The sequence below is a fragment of the Dermacentor andersoni genome, chromosome 5, assembly GCF_023375885.2.
Source record: "Dermacentor andersoni chromosome 5, qqDerAnde1_hic_scaffold, whole genome shotgun sequence".
In the NCBI taxonomy this organism is placed as follows: domain Eukaryota; kingdom Metazoa; phylum Arthropoda; class Arachnida; order Ixodida; family Ixodidae; genus Dermacentor; species Dermacentor andersoni.
The window spans coordinates 171,107,447-171,126,447 of record NC_092818.1 but is presented as its reverse complement, the minus strand read 5'-3'; the positions used below and the strand labels follow the sequence as shown (position 1 = coordinate 171,126,447).

The window sequence follows — 19,001 nt, the reverse complement described above, 5'->3', positions numbered from 1 at the left end:
ATAATGATGCTATAATGAAAGATGGATGGCAATGGCATACTGAAATGCTCACACACCCCAGCTCCCCTTGACATTAATTTTGAGAGAAACAGCTTGAAACTATTTAAAGCCGTTTCTCAATAAAAATAAAACTGACATTGCATTTGACAGCGAGCCAAGACCTAACCCTGCTACTTTTTCAGACTTTTACAGCACAGACTCAAATACGAGAAGAAAACGCTTAGAAATCTATGACGTCGGAATGATGCTATCAGCACCTTACATAGTGCACAGAGCTCCAGCCTTCATCATTGTATCACTAAGAACCAAACTTTCCTGGCTATATAAATGTACAAAAATTTTGAAAGAGTAGTCTGACAGTCTAAATCAATTTTGTGTACCTCTTTAGTGCCCATTTAATGGCCAACTGCAATGAAACTTCGCCTTGGCTAAATTGGTTATAAATGAATAGTATTTACTATTGTAGCAACCTTGGTAAAGCTGCAGGGCTGGTAATTGTCTAATTCCTTTAATAATAGCCTCTAAATTGTACCAGAGCTGACGACGCATGCATGTGGTGGTAGGCAGATACGCTGCAAATGACAGATGATGGCCTCCGAGACTTTCAGTGTGCTGCGGCCGCCGCTCAATATCAGAGCTCATGCCAAGGAGCCATTATGGATTCTGTGCAACTTCTGGCAAGCGGTAATGTGGGCATTTTTTCCCTCCACTTTAGGCATCAGGAACATCTGTTTTTGCAAGCCTTTTCTGACACATTCACTCACACTTCAAATAGAATTTGGCATGGAGACTGCTCAATACGTTCACTATCTCATACTAGGCTTTTTACGCAGGCCAAATTTTCATTGCAGTTGGCCTTTAAAGCTGCTGCCTTGATTATTTCATGTATGTAATACCTGTACAAAAGCCTGAGCACGTTTTTATAAGGCAATTACCTTCAGGTATATGAGAGCATCAGTTCCGTATCCTTCACAAGAGTTCAGGATCAGGTCCCCACGAAAGTAGCGGGCATATAGCCGAGACAGGGGCAAACCATAGCCATAGCCAGCCTGAAACCATGCAAATGATAAAAGCAGTTGTTACAAAGGAAGAAAAAAACTGCAAGCACAAGATTAGCAAAAGTAAAGGTATAAGAACATTAACAGGTTTACTCGTAACTACAGATTAAACTTTAGGCACGTGCCTATTTTTTGCATTGTGTCAGTTTCATCTGCTTTTGAAAAAAAGACATCATAATGATTTTCGCTTTTGGATGTATGTTGTAGACAACGTTGCATAGAACACCAGTGCAAGATTTTACTGTGTTCCAGAGGTCTGGTTTAGGTATTTACCAATTGCAGAAAGACATACATGATCTACAGATACTATTATAACCGAGAAGCATATGCAACATAGATCTATGCTAACCTGTTGCCCGCTCAACTACATGCATTATGCAATGCTACCTTTTACCCTTCTACACATGCAGGCTACTCACGGCAGTCTGCTCGATAACCACTGTTTCTTCCCAGGGCAAATATGAAGCGGGTATTTGGAACTAAAGAGAGATCAAAACATATCTTCAAAAAAGTTTCACCCTAATTCTACACGTTCTATGAGTTGGGCCTTTTCATGGCTTTCAGTATAACTCGCACTTTGACTCGCACAACATGACCACAAAGTGTCAAATGCTGTCTTTCTCTCTCAGCTGCATGGAGACATGAACCTGGAACTCTAGAATAGAAACGTTGGTGTAAAATCAAGACGTATTTAGAAATTAAGCTAAGCAATGCCAATTACGTATCTACTTTTGGCACAATATGCTAGAACAATTTCTATATGCTTGCTGACGAACAGTCGGCTTTATCCACAATGAAGGTTTCATGCTTTCTTAAAACTTAGTGCATGTTAGAGCACTGTTCGATTAATGTAACGGCCACAAGGCCACCAGCCCTGGTCTAACCCCTGAAAATAGCAGAGGGATGTCCTAACAGATCGTAACACTATATATATAATATATAAAAAAAATATAATAATAAAAGTGGGTGAATTACATAGGAATTAAGAGAAAGTATATATATATATATATATATATATATATATATATATATATATATAAAAAGCGCTATTAAAGGGAGACACTTAGTTTGGTAGATTACACTTTCATGATTAACAAACAACTGCAAGCAGGGAGGCTTGGCATGCCAATAATGATGCTATAATGAAATATGGATGGCAATGGCATACTGAAATGCTCACACACCCCAGCTCCCCTTGACATAAATTTTGAGAGAAACAGCTTGCAACTATTTAAAGCTGTCTCTCAATAAAAAGATTATATATATATATATATATATATATATATATATATATATATATATATATATATATATATATATAACTATGATAATTATAATTTTTAATTTATTTTCACATAAGATGCAAGAACCCTTACTACAACACCTGTTACTACTGATAGCATCTGCCACACTGCACTCTCGGGAATACAACTTACATCAGTTTTGAACACTTCAGCTCTTGCCTGATCCTGCTGTTTCTCCCACAGAGCACAAACAAGAACAACCTCAGGCTTCCCCCTTCCTCCTTCCCCCTATGATTAACAGTGTCAATTAGGCAACTAAAAGTATAAGACATTGCTCATTGAACCCCTGCATAGTCTTCCTTTTTTTCCCTGTTTGTAATGGCACTAGACAAACTAACAAGCTCCCACCTTGTCTCTATTGAAACGTGGAATTATCCATGCGAGTTGAGCTGTTTGAGCCTGTAGAATACAGTTTGACGAAGTCAGATGGAGACTATATTTATGTATAGCTGGCAGGCTAGCATTAGCATAGGCAACAAGATTACAGCTTTAAGATACTCCTAGTTCCTGCATATGTAGGTCCCACGCTGCCTTTTGCACTGTATCAGCACTCCTCCTATCAGTATCTCACTGATATCAGGGAGGAGCATGCATTATTTACTTCATTATATTAATTAATTTGTTATATTGAGGTTCAACTTTATTCCAATACATATTGGGAGTTCTATTTCAAATGTAGCAGGGCTGTAGCTTCAGCAATGGCATCACCCAAACTGAGGCACTAACTAGCACTACTAAAAAGATGCATGACCAGACTGGCGAAACACGCAGGACACAACACTAGTGTCCTGAGCCTCTCTCCATTTGGTTCTGTGCCTCTTTAGTGCTAGTTATAATCCTGGAGCAAGTACTAACTAGCGAAAGTTTTTTTCCTAGCATGCATCAAAATGTCCATTTATTTTCAAGTTTTTAGGACTTGCCTTTGAGCTTACTTAGCTGAAGCATCCGTGTAAACATATAAAAGCTGTACAAGTGACACTGGTTTGCAACTCGGCCATGCTTACCAGAGGTGCAGAGTTGAGGCCAGAAGCTGAAGGCTGTGGAGCAGTGGAGTACATGTACTGAAACAACAACTCTATGCAAGACCGTGGGATGCCTCCACCTTTGTCACACAGCTGGAAATATGAATTGCAGCAAATGGTCAAACAATACAGCTAAACTTGCACAGATTTAACAGCATTTGAGATTGTGTGCAAAAATGAGCAAAAAGAAAAATAGAGCAACAACAAACAATACTACCCTACTAGTATATATTGCATTTCATAATTAGCAGGCAATGTTGTGGAAGCTACGCAAGTAGTGTAGTCAGAGAAGTCTCACTGCATTTTGCAGTGCAGTTGTTTTTTATCTGCAATGCCTTTTATGGAATAGCTACTTCATGTATGACAACTATAACTTGCTGACATAAGGTTATACCACATATTTCTGCACTTTGAAGTTTCCAGTTCAAAACAAAGTGGCACACCATGGTTGTTGGTCACAGAAACGTGGCACACTGCTCATTTGGTGGTAAATAGGTTAGTTTCCGTTTCCTTCCTTGTAATCATTTCACCATGCTCGAGATTTAATGAAACTTCATTTACATCGACTAACATGATGCATACCTACATCTATCTTTCATATGTGACGCACTATTTTTCAGTCACAAATGCAAACAGTGAGAGAAACTTCTCACTTTCATAGCATTGCCCGATATTTATTTATTTATTTATTTATTTGTTTATTTGTTTATTTATTTACAATACTGCTACTCTCATTTGAGAGCGTGGCAGTTGGGCGATACAGTATACGTGTATATCAGTATGCATCAAGGCAGAACAGCTAATCGAAAAAAAAAAAAAAAACCACAAGAACAATTGCCCAAGGATGGCAACATAAGAAGGAAGCTGAGTTTAGCAACACATATCTACGAAACAGCGTATAGTTGGCCCGCTGCTGTTGAGGAGGGTGGTTTGTTTTATGAGATGGACGTGGTATGTATGACACTGGATGCAAAAAGATAGCTTTTTTTTTACTGTGGTGCCCTGTTTCGAAGAATTGCTTGATTAACCCCTTCAGTTGCTATATGCAGAATTGATACTGCACAAGGCACTGCATCAAAAGGAAAAGCACTGATGACAATAATTATATTTAAAATCCCTCTAATACTATTTTGTTAAATCACCGCTGATTGGACCTGCACAGTAAACTTTATTATTGAGAGTAAAGTGTTTTAGTAAAACAAATCGGAAGGTAGACGGCTGGGTGCTTGCTTCCGGCGTCAGTGTGCTATCGTGTGGCAGGTTCACTTCAATTGTTGTTTTTCACAATGTTTTACCTCAGGCATCTTTGTCAAGTGACTGGAGATATCTTTTACAGATGCACTAAACAAGACATACTTGATGTTTCCATGTCTGACGTTCCTGTAAAGAACTCTCGTACGGAGTCCACATTATGTCAGCTTGACAAAACTTACTGAAGATATAAAAATTATTAATCCATTATGAAGCTGTACGCTTTCACGATTTTGAATATGCAAGGAATGTGGTGAAACTTCGTTTTCAATGCACAGAAGACTGATTGGCTCCTGAAGGGAACCAATGGCTTTGCTAAAAGGCTTTGCTAAAACACTCAGCATAAAAGGCACTGCCAATTTACCATACATGCCAACCTGCAACCTTTGAAATTCGTAAAAACCTTGCAGACACGATTGAAGGTGGAGGATAGCACATATCCTTTCAAGCTTGTTTTGAGCATATGTCTTTTATGATGCACATTCACACTGTACTAAAGATTTATCTCTAGAAGCAGCACAGAAACAGCAAACTTGGCACTATTTTTCTATTTTCTCTACGCGTGATTTATTGTAACTTTCCTCATGCCTATCTTTTCTCTTCATCTGCATCTTTCGCATGGCCACGGGACAGTTCAGATGTCTACTGAGAAGTGTAAGGAAGAAGAAGTGCGCCGTGCCGGGCTCCGCAGCCGGATCGCCAGCGCTACTGAAGTGGGGCTCGGGCTAGACGCTGTTCCGGGTGTGACTGGCTAAGCCTACGCTGTTGCGTCTTCTTGTCCGCGTCCTTCGTGTCGTCCACAGCCGTGTCGGACTTCTTTGCCATAATTGGTGGAGGTTTGCTGGGTCTCCTGCAATCCTGGAATTGCGCAGCTGGACTCTCCCTGCCATCATGACCACCGAAAGCGCCATGAGCTTACCACCACCTGCTCCCCAGTCTACCGTATGCCCTGGCACGTTCCGCCAGCGGGACCCACCTATCTTCAGCGGCACTGACGACCACGACGTTGATGACTGGCTCTCATCATACGAACGCGTCAGTCGGAACAACAAATGCGATGACATCACGAAATTGACCACCGTCCCTTTCTACCTCACCGGAATTGCCCACTTGTGGTTTCGGAACCACGAAAGCGAAGTCCCAAGCTGGACGGTGTTCAAGACAAAGTTCAGCGAGGTCTTCGGCCGCCCTGCTGTTCAAAAGCTTCGTGCCGAACAGCGTCTGCAGTCGTGCTCTCAGCAGCCTGGTGAGAACTTTACCAGCTACATCGAAGATGTCATCGATCTCTGTAAACGCGTCGATGCATCCATGACTGAGGGCAATAAAATCAAGCATATCATGAAGGGTATCGACGAGGACGCGTTTCAGATGCTCATTTCAAAGAGCCCCTCTACTGTTGCCCAAGTTATTGAACTGTGCCAAAGCTATGACGAGCTCCGCCGTCAACGCCTCCTCACCCGCCGTCGTGTTCCCCATCAGGAATCGTTGTCCGGCTTGACCTCTCCTTTCCCAGATGCCACCCTCCTCTCGCAAATCAAGGCTTTCGTCCGGGAAGAAGTTGCTCGCCAGCTCTCCCTAATCTCTAACCCACTGGAGTCAAGTTCATCCCTTAGTCCGACCCTACGACACTTTATAGAAGAACAAGTGTCCGAGGTCCTTCCTCTGGAACGGGCGCCTCAACTCACCGCCCCATTGACTTACGCCGACGCCGTCGCACGACCACAACCACAGACCTTCCGGGCTCCGCCTCCGATGCCTAACCCTGTTTTTACCCCCACGCCGCCATGACCTCCAGTTCATCGAGTAATTAATCCCTGGCGTACAGCGGACAATCGGCCCATCTGCTATTCGTGCGGTATTCCCGGTCACGTTGCACGCCTGTGCCGCCGCCGTCTACTTCATCCACGTGACGACCCACGCACAGCCGCGTACGACCATCCGTTGCCTTACGCTCCTGACCGCGATTTACCCCTTCCCCGCCCAAGCCTTCATCAAGTTTCTGACCGCCGTTCTCCTTCTCCTCGTCGTCGCTCGCCCTCCCCGATGCGTCGACGTCCCTCTCCTGCTGACACGGAAAACTAGGTGGCGCAGTTCCTGAGGCAAGAACTGCGTCATCGCCGCAACGCTCAAGCCCTCTTCTTTCGCCGACCAACGTTATTGATGTCGCTGTTGAAGGTGTCTCTGTGCTTGCCCTCATTGACACAGGTGCCGGCATATCTGTAATTGCCGAAAAACTTTGCCGCTCAATACGAAAAGTCACGACACCTTTCTTCGGTCCTTTACTCCGCACGGCCACAGCACAGCACGTCCAGCCGGTGGCTGCGTGCACCGCCAGACTTGAAATTCAAGGAGTGCTCTACGCAGTCGAGTTCGTCGTTCTTCCCCACTGTTCCCACGATATTATTTTAGGTTGGGATTTTCTCTCCCGTCACCAAGCTGTCATTGATTGCTCCCGTGCAGAAGTCGCCTTCTCTTCCCTTGGCAATGCCATATCTGATGACGTTTCGCTTTCCTGTACCAAGTTGTCCCTCACTGACGACATCCAAATACCTCCACACGCATCCGTTCTGGCACCTGTATCCTGTTCCGTTGCCTCCGACGCTACCGTACTCTTCACACCTTCGACTGCTTTCGTTCATCGCCACCTCTCACCACTCCCAACTGCACTGCTTGGCCTTCAAGCTGGCGCGACTCACCTTCCTGTATACAATTACTTCCCATTCCCGATTACGTTGCTTCGCGGTGAATCTCTCGGCACTGTGGAGCCTTACGACGCCATTACCACGTTGCAACTTCCTACAGGATCGTCAGAGGTCAACACCCTCTACTGTAGTCCCGTGACGTCCACATCGCCTGAAGACGTTTTCAACCATGTCATCGACAATGCCTTAAACCCCAAGCAACGCCATGACCTTCTTCGTCTCCTCAAGAAATTTCGCCCTGCTTTTGACAGCCATACCACTTCTCTGGGCCGAACGACGACTGTATGTCACCGGATTGACACCGGTTCTCACTCACCGCTACGGCAGCGACCATACCGCGTATCGTCGACCGAACGGTGTGTCATTGATGAGCAAGTAGGTGACATGCTAAAGCGTGGTGTCATTAAACCATCCGACAGCCCATGGGCATCGCCAGTAGTTTTAGTTAAAAAGAAAGATGGCTCGATCTGCTTTTGTGTGGATTACCATCGCCTAAACAAAATAACCCGAAAGGATGTTTATCCATTGCCGCGGATCGACGACGCCCTAGACTGCTTACAAGGCGCAGAGTTCTTTTCCTTCCTCGATCTGCGCTCTGGTTATTGGCAGGTGCCTATGGCTGCAGACGATAAGCCTAAAACTGCTTTCATCACACCAGATGGCCTATACAAATTTCGTGTGATGCCATTCGGACTTTGCAACGCGCCCGCGACTTTTAAGCGGATGATGTACACTATTCTCCGAGGCCTCAAATGGAACACGTGCTTGTGTTATTTGGATGATGTAGTAGTGTTTGCACCAGATTTTCCTACTCACCTTCATCGCTTGGAGCAGGTTTTATGCTGTCTCAGTGACGCTGGCCTCCAACTAAACCTGAAAAAATGTCACTTTGGCGCACGCAAGCTGACAATTCTCGGACATGTCGTGTCGAAAGACGGCGTTCTCCCTGATGCCGCTAAGCTCCGTGCTGTTACAGAATTCCCGAGGCCAACGTCACTAAAAGACTTGCGCAGTTTCATTGGCCTCTGCTCGTACTTCCGCCGCTTTATTCGAAATTTCGCTTCGATTATGGCACCACTGACAGAGCTTCTTCGAGGAGACCCCAATCTTTCCTCATGGTCCCCGGCTTGCGATGATGTCTTTGCAACGCTACGTCGCCTGCTCACAACACCACCGATACTGCGTCATTTCGATCCAACTGCTCCCACGGAAATCCATACGGATGCTAGCGGTGTTGGTCTTGGCGCTGTGCTCGCCCAGCGAAAGCCCGGCTGCCAAGAATATGTTGTTGCTTACGCGAGCCGCACTCTGACGAAAGCTGAAGCCAACTATTCCGCCACAGAAAAAGAATGTCTCGCGATCATCTGGGCCATCACAAAATTTCGCCCATACCTGTACGGCCGGTCCTTCGATGTCGTTACCGATCACCACGCACTTTGCTGGTTGTCGTCTCTCAAGGATCCCTGCGGCCGCCTAGCCCGGTGGGCACTGAGGCTCCAAGAGTACGATATCCGGGTTGTCTACCGCTCAGGCAAGAGGCACGCTGATGCCGATGCTCTTTCGCGCTCGCCTGTCCACGCCGAAATTGTCAGTGTGTCCGTCCTAGACGACCCACTTCTCCCATTCGCTTCTGTCGACATGGCTTTGGAGCAGCGCAAGGACTCCTGGATTTCATCTTTGATAGATTACATCTCTAATTCACCTACATGCCCACCATCCCGAGCATTACGCCGACAAGCTTCGCATTTCACCATCCGCGACGGAATTGTCTATCGCCGTAACTACAGTTCCGACGGCCGCAAATGGCTGCTTGTAATACCTCGGCAGCTCCGCACTGATGTATGCGCCGCTTTCCACGCCGACCCTCAGTGTGCACACGCTGGTCTCTTCAAGACCTACACCAGACTACGTCATAGGTTTTATTGGCGTGGTATGTACACATTTGTGCAAAAGTACATTCGCTCTTGCAGAGAATGTCAACGCCGGAAGCCTGATCCTTGCTGCCCTTCTGGACCAATGCAACCTTTGCCGTGCCCTTCGCGACCCTTTGACCGCGTTGGGATAGACCTCTACGGGCCTCTGCCATACACAGCTGCTGGCAATCGCTGGGTCATTGTAGCTGTAGACCATCTCACGAGGTATGCAGAAACGGCCGCTCTGCCAGCCGTGACGGCTCGTGACGTTGCCTCCTTCTTCCTCCAACGCTTCATTCTACGTCACAGCGCTCTCCGCGAACTCCTGAGCGACCGTGGCCGTGTCTTTCTCGCCGATGTCATTCAAGAACTTCTCGCTGAATGCCGCATTATTCATCGCTGTACCACCGCATATCACCCGCAAACAAACGGATTGACAGAACGCTTTAACCGGACTCTTGGCGACATGCTTTCGATGTATGTTGCCTCCAACCACACCAACTGGGACCTCATCCTTCCCTATGTCATGTACGCCTACAACACGGCACCCCAGTCAACGACGGGCTTTTCTCCCTTCTTTCTTCTATATGGCCGCGAACCATCATTTCCCATTGACACTATTCTCCCTTACCGTCCCGACTTATCAGAGGGTACACCGGTTTCCGAAGCCGCCCGGTATGCAGAAGAATGTCGGCAACTAGCTCGCTCCCTTACAAGGCAAGAACAAGCGCTACAGAAATTTCGTCATGACGACGGGCGCCCCCACCACCAGTTTTCGCCTGACGCTCTTGTTTGGTTGTGGGTGCCTCCTACTTCGACACAAGGTGTCTCCTCCAAGTTTGTATCCCGATACCATGGACCTTACCGGGTTCTACGCCAAACTTCTCCGGTGAACTACGTTATCGAACCTCTGATGCCCCCTACGGACCTGCGTCGCCGAGGCCGCGAAATTGTGCACGTAGATCGGCTCAAGCCGTATCACGAGCCCTTCGTCCTCACGACGCCTTAGGCCTCCTGTGCGGCTCCGTCTTCAGCGAGGGGGGAAGTTGTAAGGAAGAAGAAGTGCGCCGTGCCGGGCTCCGCAGCCGGATCGCCAGCGCTACTGAAGTGGGGCTCGGGCTAGACGCTGTTCCAGGTGTGACTGGCTAAGCCTACGCTGTTGCGTCTTCTTGTCCGCGTCCTTCGTGTCGTCCACAGCCGTGTCGGACTTCTTTGCCATAGAAGTGACACTGTTACAATGCCTGTAGCCCTTCTTTTTCTACCTACTACTACTACTACTATTACTACTACTACTATTACTAGTACTACAGTGGAGACTGACAAGCAACACATTGTTTTTAGATTACAGCAACTTCTGTAGCAACCTTGCTGTTTTGAATTTTGCTTGCTTCAGAAGCTTTATCAACTTTCTTGAAGAAATTACTCCTCTGGTGTTCTTTCATGATCACAAGACTTCCAACGGTAGTGTTGGAGAATGATGAGCAACACTTTCCCGTGCACAGAATTTATTTCTTATAAAACTTGACGCAACATTCATAAAATCGTAGTTTTGTGCACAGAATTTATCTTTTATAGAACTTGACGCAACATTCATAAAATCATAGAACGAGCTCAAGATTTTAAACTTTACGGAATACTTGGGACAGTTGGCAGAGATCACTCATTTTTCCTTATGCTCATTTGCCTCATTTTTCCTTAAATTGAAAAAACTGAGTACCTCTAATATTAATAGAATAAATAGAATGAGGTAGCATAAGAAAGTTACATATAAGCTGTGCATAGCGCAATGAAGTGTGCACATCATTTATATATTTTCAATACTGCCAGTCTCTTTCCGAGAATATCATGCGGCTGTTTGTCCTTCATCGCACACATATGAGCTTAAAGATGTGTATGCATGGCGAGACGCGTATCTCATACTCCGTGTAGTAAGACCTTCATAGTTACAGAAAAGAAAATACTTACAGATAGAAAAGCACCATTATATTTGAATGAAACTATTAAAAAGGTGAAGAATAAGCACAAAGCAATGAGTAGGACTGCTGGTTAGTACTATATATACGGTGGCTGTATGTGAAGGTAAGTTGCAAGCTTCAGTTGCACTTGCTAACTATTGGATCAGGCAGTTGGTTCCATTCATCTGTCGCATTAGGTGGAGATTAGGTCTGATGATAGGTTTTGAACACGAGCTAGCTCTTTGACATGCTATGTCACATTGCACCGCCTTCGAGATCAGCCCAGTTAAAATCCAGACATATCTGGTGTTGTATTTCTATCAGTGGTGCCTTGTGTGAGCGAGTGTTTGTTTTCTCATTCTCTCTACACTGATGTGCACTGCACCCATAAAACCAGTTGTAGGCAAGTGTTTGAAAGTGATTTCAAGCTTATTAAATGCGAAGCATTTCTTGGCAAACATTTGCTACTTTGACTGTATCTATCCAGCCGCCTACGTCTTGGTGCTCTCATAGTCGTTTCATTAACTTGGTAGGTATCAAAATTGGCATAGTATGACAAGAGTGTATGACAAACAAAAATGATAGGTCATGGCATGAATATCATGACGTGTGTCATGTAGGTCATAAAACAGCCGCCTATGTCTTGGTGCTCTCATGGTTGTTTCGTTAACTCGGTATGTACTACAATTGGCATAGTATGGCAATAGTGTATGACTGACATAAATAACAGGTCATGACATGAATGTCATGACATGCGTGTCATGTAGGTCATGAAACAGCCACCTACATCTTGGTATGTACCAAAATTGGCGTAGTGTGACAAGAGTGCATGACGAACATAAATGATTGGTCATGGCATGAATATCGTGACGTGTATCATGTAGGTCATGAAACAGCCGCCTACTTCTTAGTGCTCTCACGGCCATTTCGTTAAATTGGTATTTACCAAAAGTGGTATACTATGACAAGAGTGTATGATGAACATAAATGATAGGTCATGACATGTATGTCATGACATGCATTTGATGTAGGTCATAAAACAGCCGCCTAGGTCTTGGTGCTCTCATAGTCGTTTCGGTAACAAGGTAGGCTCCCCGCACAGCGCTTCGCATAACATCGATTCCCACAGGGTGTGGGATCTGCCGGCTTTTTCTCTCCCTCATTCTCTCTCGTACACAGCAGATGATATATGCGTCTAATTCAGCGCCATGCCAGTGTCTGTGCGGGTGTTTCCTCATCTTCACTGCACTAATGCGTCTTCCATTGTACTAGAGATGCCGTTATGTGTTCTACTACACATGGCAGTGGAGACATTCGCATCAATATCATGCAACAACACAGGTTGCTTGAGGGTATACATCCGCCTGCTTCTAATGGCCACTTAGCGAGCCCAAATGCCAGAATTGGAATGCACACAAAATTAAACATTCAAACACTTCATTACATGCATTGCGTAGCAAATGCTTTGCATTAGCACAGATTTTTCACATTGAGTAGGCTCTGCATAATTTTTTTTTAATTGAGCAACGGCTTGTGTTAACCTATAGTCGTGTGGCGTACTTCCGCACTAGTGTTTCCTCTTTCCCACACAGCACCATGCCTGTAGTCTCGCCATGCTTCACCCGTGCGAGTGTCAAAACCTTCCCACTGAGCCATTAAGGCAAAAAATCCAGCAGCCAAATGATTGGCCGACTGACCCATGCTAAACCCTAGGGACAGAGGCCACGAAATTAAGCTTTGCTTCAATAAGTACCAAATAACTTCTTGTTAAAATTGAGACTTGCGCAGGACTTATATTCAGTAGTTGTACACTTACTGCAGCCTCTTAAATGCAACCTCATGTTCTGTTTTACACTGATAAAGGATAGAGTTTAAGGTATTAATACTGATATCTTGCATGGAAGAATCACATCTGCAGAGCTTTTGTTACACAGATGAAGATATCTCCAGTTCTCATCAAATGTCCGGCACTCTGCATGTCTGATGAAGCAAGAGCACGAACATGGCCGCTAAAATCTTTAAGCACAGACTGTGCAACAAACCTTAATGGTGAGGTCTTCTCGTCCTCGAGCAATGAGCACTTTCAGTGGAGGCAAGTCGCTGGATTCGGTCTCAGTCCCGTGGTACTCAACTACCGCTCTCATGGAGTTCTGTGTACGTAAAAGCAAAAAACAAATTGAGCCCCCGATTAGTTGGACAGGTAGCAAAATTACACATCTGTCAAGTTTGACATCACACGTTCCTTCATGATGACCTCAGCGCTTATTTAAAGTAATTAAATTCCGGGGTTTTATGTGTCAAAACCATGATCTCATTATGAGACACGCACTCCGAATTGCTTTTGACCACCTGGAGTTCTTTCACGTGCACCCAATGCACACTACACGAGTGTTCTTTGCTTTTCACCACTATCGAAATGCAGCTGCTGCAGCAGCCAGGATTTGATTCCAGGACCTTGTGGTTAGCAGCACAGTGTCATAGCCGTTAAGCCACCAAGGCGGGTGACCTCAGTCTTCCGTGCTACTATGTGTTCCTTGTTCAGTGCTCTTGCAGTACATGCCGGAATTAGCTGAATTTTGATTTAACAATTTACTAGATATAATGAAGTAAATGTAAAATATTTCTTGCTAATATCAGTATGTAACAAATGTATGTTTATAATGAATATAGGCTATAATGAAGGCATTTTCATTAATTTACTTGTTTATTACCTAGTGTCCTCAACACCTAGAGTCCAGGAGAAGTTCAGTTGTAGTACTAAGGGCATTAGAAGAAGGATCCCATATAGAAGATGCATTGTCCTGATGAAAGTTTTGAAGAGTAGCAAATTGAGAGGAAGGAGCAGAAGTAAGGTTACGACGGTGACAGCCTAACAAGCAATTAGCATTGTTAACTGTGCTATTGACAAGCAGTGTCCATTTAAGGTTTGAAATAATGTGGATGCCAAGATACCGGTAAGGAGGAACAGATTCTGGAACCATATTTTTAAGAAGATAGCAGGGAGAGGCAGATGTGGTTCGCGTTACAAGCAAAGCTTTGCACTTGTTAGGGTTCAGTTCCGTAAGCCACATGTTACACCAGTTAGATATATGACGTAATAGTTCAGCAGAAACCTGTAAGGTGGAGAGAAGTAATTAATTAATGGAAATGAGACATCCACCCTTTGTAGAAATTAGCTACGTCTGGGTGGATGTCTCATTTTGCCTTTATTAAACACAGTACTTCTCTTCACCTTGCAGGTTTCCGCTGAACTGTTACGTCAAACTCTTGCCTTTGCTTCGAGTTGTTGATGAATTCGACTTCGCCCTGCCATCTGCTAGTCGCATGGTTAGCTGCCTGGTTAGCAGCTGCCTTGGAAAGGTGGTGGTCCCGGGTTCAAGTCCCGGACCAGGACAAATTTTTCTTCAGCTGTGAGGCTTTTCTTTCGAGGAACCTGTATGGGTTTCCTTTGTAGCAATCAGCTAAGTCTGGGTGGATGTCTCATTTTCCCTTTAATAAGCAGTTAGATATAGTGCCACAATCACTTTGTAGAGCATTAGCATTGTTATCACCATTAATAATTTTGCTAAAAATAACACAATTATTGGCAAATAAGAGAATGTTAGAGGAAACGCAATCTGGAAGGTCATTAATATATATGTTAGGAATAGAAGGGGACCTACCTAAAACTGACCTTGTGGTACATGACAGAGCATTGCACTAAAGACAATTAGACAGGAAATACTCGAGCCAAATAAGAAGATGGACGTCTACATTTAATTCATTTTGCTTAATTTACAGAAGAGTAGTTTGTGACATACTTTATTGAATAGCGAGCCTTTTATCTGATTACTTGATGCTGAATTTAACTTCTTACGCAACCGCCTTTGATGTGCAAATGCCTGGTCTCATTTTGCTCATATACACATGCGTAACAAGAGGATATATATGTACATTTTTATCTTTCCATTAAACAGTTCTAAGTAACGCTCGTCTTTGTCCACCTTTCTTGTGTATTTAGTTTTCATTGCGCAAAGGTATTAGTTCAATTTATCGAATGCAGTGGAGTAATCAAGAAAAATGCAACCAGCCAATGAGCTGCAGTCCAAAATTAGGTGCAGTCTGTGGGAGAGCTTGTGGCTCAACAGCAACTTCGTTATAGCAACTTTCGGCTATTAGAAGATTCAGAAATATTTACAATTCTGTGGCGAGCAAGGACTGCATGTTTATATAAACAAGCGTTGAACTGTTCCAGTAATAGAAACTAGCCTAAAGAAACAAACTTCGAGGTACGAAAGAGCTATTGCAAAAACAATGTTTCCACAATGCTCACCTTGAAAAGCTCAAACAGCATGTGATATAAATGTGACGGCACGTAGTCTATGCAGATGGTGGAGTTTGGGGCTATCACTAAAAAAAAAAGAGAAAACACAAAGACATCGAAGTTTGAAAAACAGCTCACTATGCCACAGTGCTGGAAGTGAAACTTGAACACAGTGGAATGTGACAAAAAGCAACAGTGAAACATTGAAAAGCTTATGTGGAACACTTACCATCACACTGTTCAACTACGAGGCCAGGAGATGTAAGATAATACTGGTCGCATAGGAACTTTGCATTTTCATAGGCATCTGAAAATTTTGAAATAACATTCAGCTTGACCACAACAAATAAGTTATTTCCAGAACTGACTGTGGCAGTGGCCATCAGTTCAACATAGAGGAACACTGAACTTCATAGAGGAAGACAAAAACAATGTACATAAGTTTACAAGTATTCAAGTTCACACTTTTTTTGCAGAATTACAAACTGTAAACAAGCTTGATATGCATGCAGACAAGCTTATACAAGCAGCGGCCATATACACTCAAACCTCGTTATTATGAAATCGCATCCAACACAGAATTACTTCCACAATGTGTATTCACATATATTCATTACATGCTTGCATTGATGAGAAACATTTATGTTGACTTCATTATACTCGTGCTCGTTATATTGAGGTTTGAATGTATATTGCCTTTGTTGTACAAACGGGTTGTAGACAAAACTTGTACCACAGTATTACAAGTTCAATTACAAGCACTTGCAAGAATAAACATTTACCTTCAACTATACTTGCAACATTGCAGTTGCGGTCGATGGAACCAATATTGCGGGGATGAGTGTTGTTCTCATTTCCAAACAGGGAAGCTGAAGAGAAAGGAAATGATCCAGAAACATAAATACGGGAAGTACTCTGCTTATACAAAGGGAAAGCTGAATGTTCAACCTCTACAGGCACCGTTGTGCGTAGAAAGAATGTGTCAACCAAATGAAATCCTCAATAAAGTATAAGGATTCACGTCACCATGTCATTTTCACCACTGCATTCGTCTCAAGCGTACAGCACTAAAATAATGCCATGAGAATTCCTAGGCCCAACACAAATAAAGTAATAAATGCCGAGTGCCAGTTTGTACAACTAACGACAAATGCAAAAAATTGCGGCACAACCCTTCCCACAATGAATGTTGACGTTAATGCGATTAGCATTGAAGCAATGTTGCAACATGCCACTGCTGCAACATGTCACGTACCGGGCATGTGTGCAGCTCGGCTCCTTTCTTGCGCATCCGTCTGGATGCCCTGCACCAGCTTGCAGAACCGCTGCAAAGCTCTTAAATGGCACATATGTATATATATATATATTCAGACAAGATTGTCTGAATATATATGATATGGGTTCTATTCTACCTAACACCAGAGAAATTTTAAATGATTTTCTTTTTATTGAAGAGTGGCACATACCGGTGACCTAAGCTGGTGTTGGAAAACGTTAAGTGAAACGCGGCACACACCCAGTGACCCATGTTGGCGTGAAAAAGGCTCATTGAAGAGCGACACATACCCAGTGTCACACACTCAGTGGCCCAAGTTGGTCCAATGGCTGGTTTCAAACATGGTTCCCTCAGCACAGCAGCCCGGTGCTCTACCCATTAGACCAGGGACTACCCAGTGACCCAAGTTGGTAGGAAAGAGATTAGGCACGGACAAACAGATGGATAGACATACCGCAAACTCGGCGAACTTCTCAAAGAATGCTAATCGCATTAAAACTGCTAAATAAACTTTGCAAGAAAGAAGCACACTCAATATTTACCTGTAGCTTATCATCTGTAATGAAGTTTGCATGGAGCACGAATCTTCTGTAAATTGCTGCCAGTTTCTATACTGGCTGCGGTTTTTGAGCCCTTCTCAACTCTCTGGCACCATCACTATGGCGAGTATATATATCTGTAGGTCATTTAATAGTAGCCAACTATTGTTAACTTGCCTTGTTACTTCTTTGTATAAAATACAATCGTAATGGCCTCTTTGCTGATGTAGCTTTTGGTCTCTTCCCACTGGGCAAGCATACAATCTTGGTTGTACCCTCTTCATGGCTTTGTCATGTAATAAGAAACCACCTTGCCAAAGCTACTTTGGCAGTTCCTTTAAAGTTTACTGCAAATGTCAGTTGGCAGCAATCTATTATTAACGTGTAATATTTCACATCAACCAATTCTTTTTCTGCAATTCCTTATGCTATTAGATATTTTTGTGTTCATGCATTCCAGAATGCCTAATAATAATGACAATAGACAGAAATTATCTTAATTATGACATCAGATCATTTTAAAAAAACATGCCAATGAATGTAAGTAAATTCAGAACTAAATTTTATGCGACACAGTAGGGTTTTCTGTTTATTGGTTGTGTGGCAATAACAATCTATTACTGTAGCAAAATGTGAACTGTGCCCAACATTAAAAGTAGATGCAGGCCTTACTGTGTTGATTTATGAGCATTCTGATCGAAATCCTGTTCATGTAGAAGCGGTCCAGGAAGTACTGTATACTGTGCTCCGTTTTTGGGTCCGGCTCATGTGACTCCTTCAGCTCTATGACACCCTGGGCCATGGTCTGAACGACGTTTGAATGGCGGTTTCTAATCTTGATCAGTGCCTCACAAAACCTTAAACAAGAAATACAAAGAGGCAAGTGTTTGCACAGCAATTGGGAGCAATGTAAAGAGCATAAGTGATAAAGTGAAGTACAAGAAAGGGCAGCACATTTTTGAAGGATGAGCAACAGAGTCATATTTTAATGCGTAGCTGCCATGTGGATCTACAGAATCCCTAGTGCAGATATGGCATAAAAATAAATGTTTGTCCATTTAGCTTTCGTATTCAGAAATGCATCTTAAGTTGAAGCCCATGCTTGACTCGATATAAATGACACCTGGTGTGAATGTGCCCAAGACGCTCATCGCATTTCCTACGGTGCATTCATGACACGAATCATTTAAATTAAGACAAGTGTAAGCTTCAAGTTAAGATGCATTTATGAATATGGGGGTAAGTCTATCACAAGCTACTTCAGAAAAAAAAAAAGAACACCTCCGTCACATATTAGAAAACATGGTGCTACGTAATTGCCATCATGTGACCTATCCTCAAATGTAAAGAAGTCCTATGTCTACAAAAAGAAAAAAAGAGGGGGGGAGAGACTGAAGAGCATACTGTTGGTCTAACTTTGTAACTGTACATGCACCATAATTTTGGAATTTAAGACCACACCAGCCCCAGTCACCACTTACAGTTAAAATTAAATCAATGTTTCATGAGCAAGGAATCGCTAGGGTGTTTTAATATATTCATAGCAGTGTGAATGATCTCAAGTCGGTGGCACAATAGCACTCATAAGATATGTAAGGGTTTCCCACAGTAATGGAAACAGCTTACTAGAATTAAATGCAGTGCAACTTAATTTTTATGCATCAAGAAGAAAGACGTA

General features: G+C 43.6%; 1 protein-coding gene across 1 annotated transcript in view; it reads right to left on the bottom strand.

Annotated features, from left to right (window-relative positions):
• The window catches only part of Pdk (pyruvate dehydrogenase kinase), a 70,061-nt gene that overhangs the window by 17,930 nt on the left and 33,130 nt on the right, over nucleotides 1-19,001 (bottom strand). Inside the window, exons 4-10 of the mRNA XM_050179219.3 lie at nucleotides 17,996-18,180; nucleotides 16,291-16,377; nucleotides 15,738-15,815; nucleotides 15,518-15,594; nucleotides 13,248-13,355; nucleotides 3,367-3,477; nucleotides 936-1,049 (exon numbers count right to left, since the gene is read on the bottom strand). Coding sequence (XP_050035176.1) covers nucleotides 936-1,049; nucleotides 3,367-3,477; nucleotides 13,248-13,355; nucleotides 15,518-15,594; nucleotides 15,738-15,815; nucleotides 16,291-16,377; nucleotides 17,996-18,180 — 760 coding nt within the window. The remainder of the gene's footprint in view (nucleotides 1-935; nucleotides 1,050-3,366; nucleotides 3,478-13,247; nucleotides 13,356-15,517; nucleotides 15,595-15,737; nucleotides 15,816-16,290; nucleotides 16,378-17,995; nucleotides 18,181-19,001) is intronic.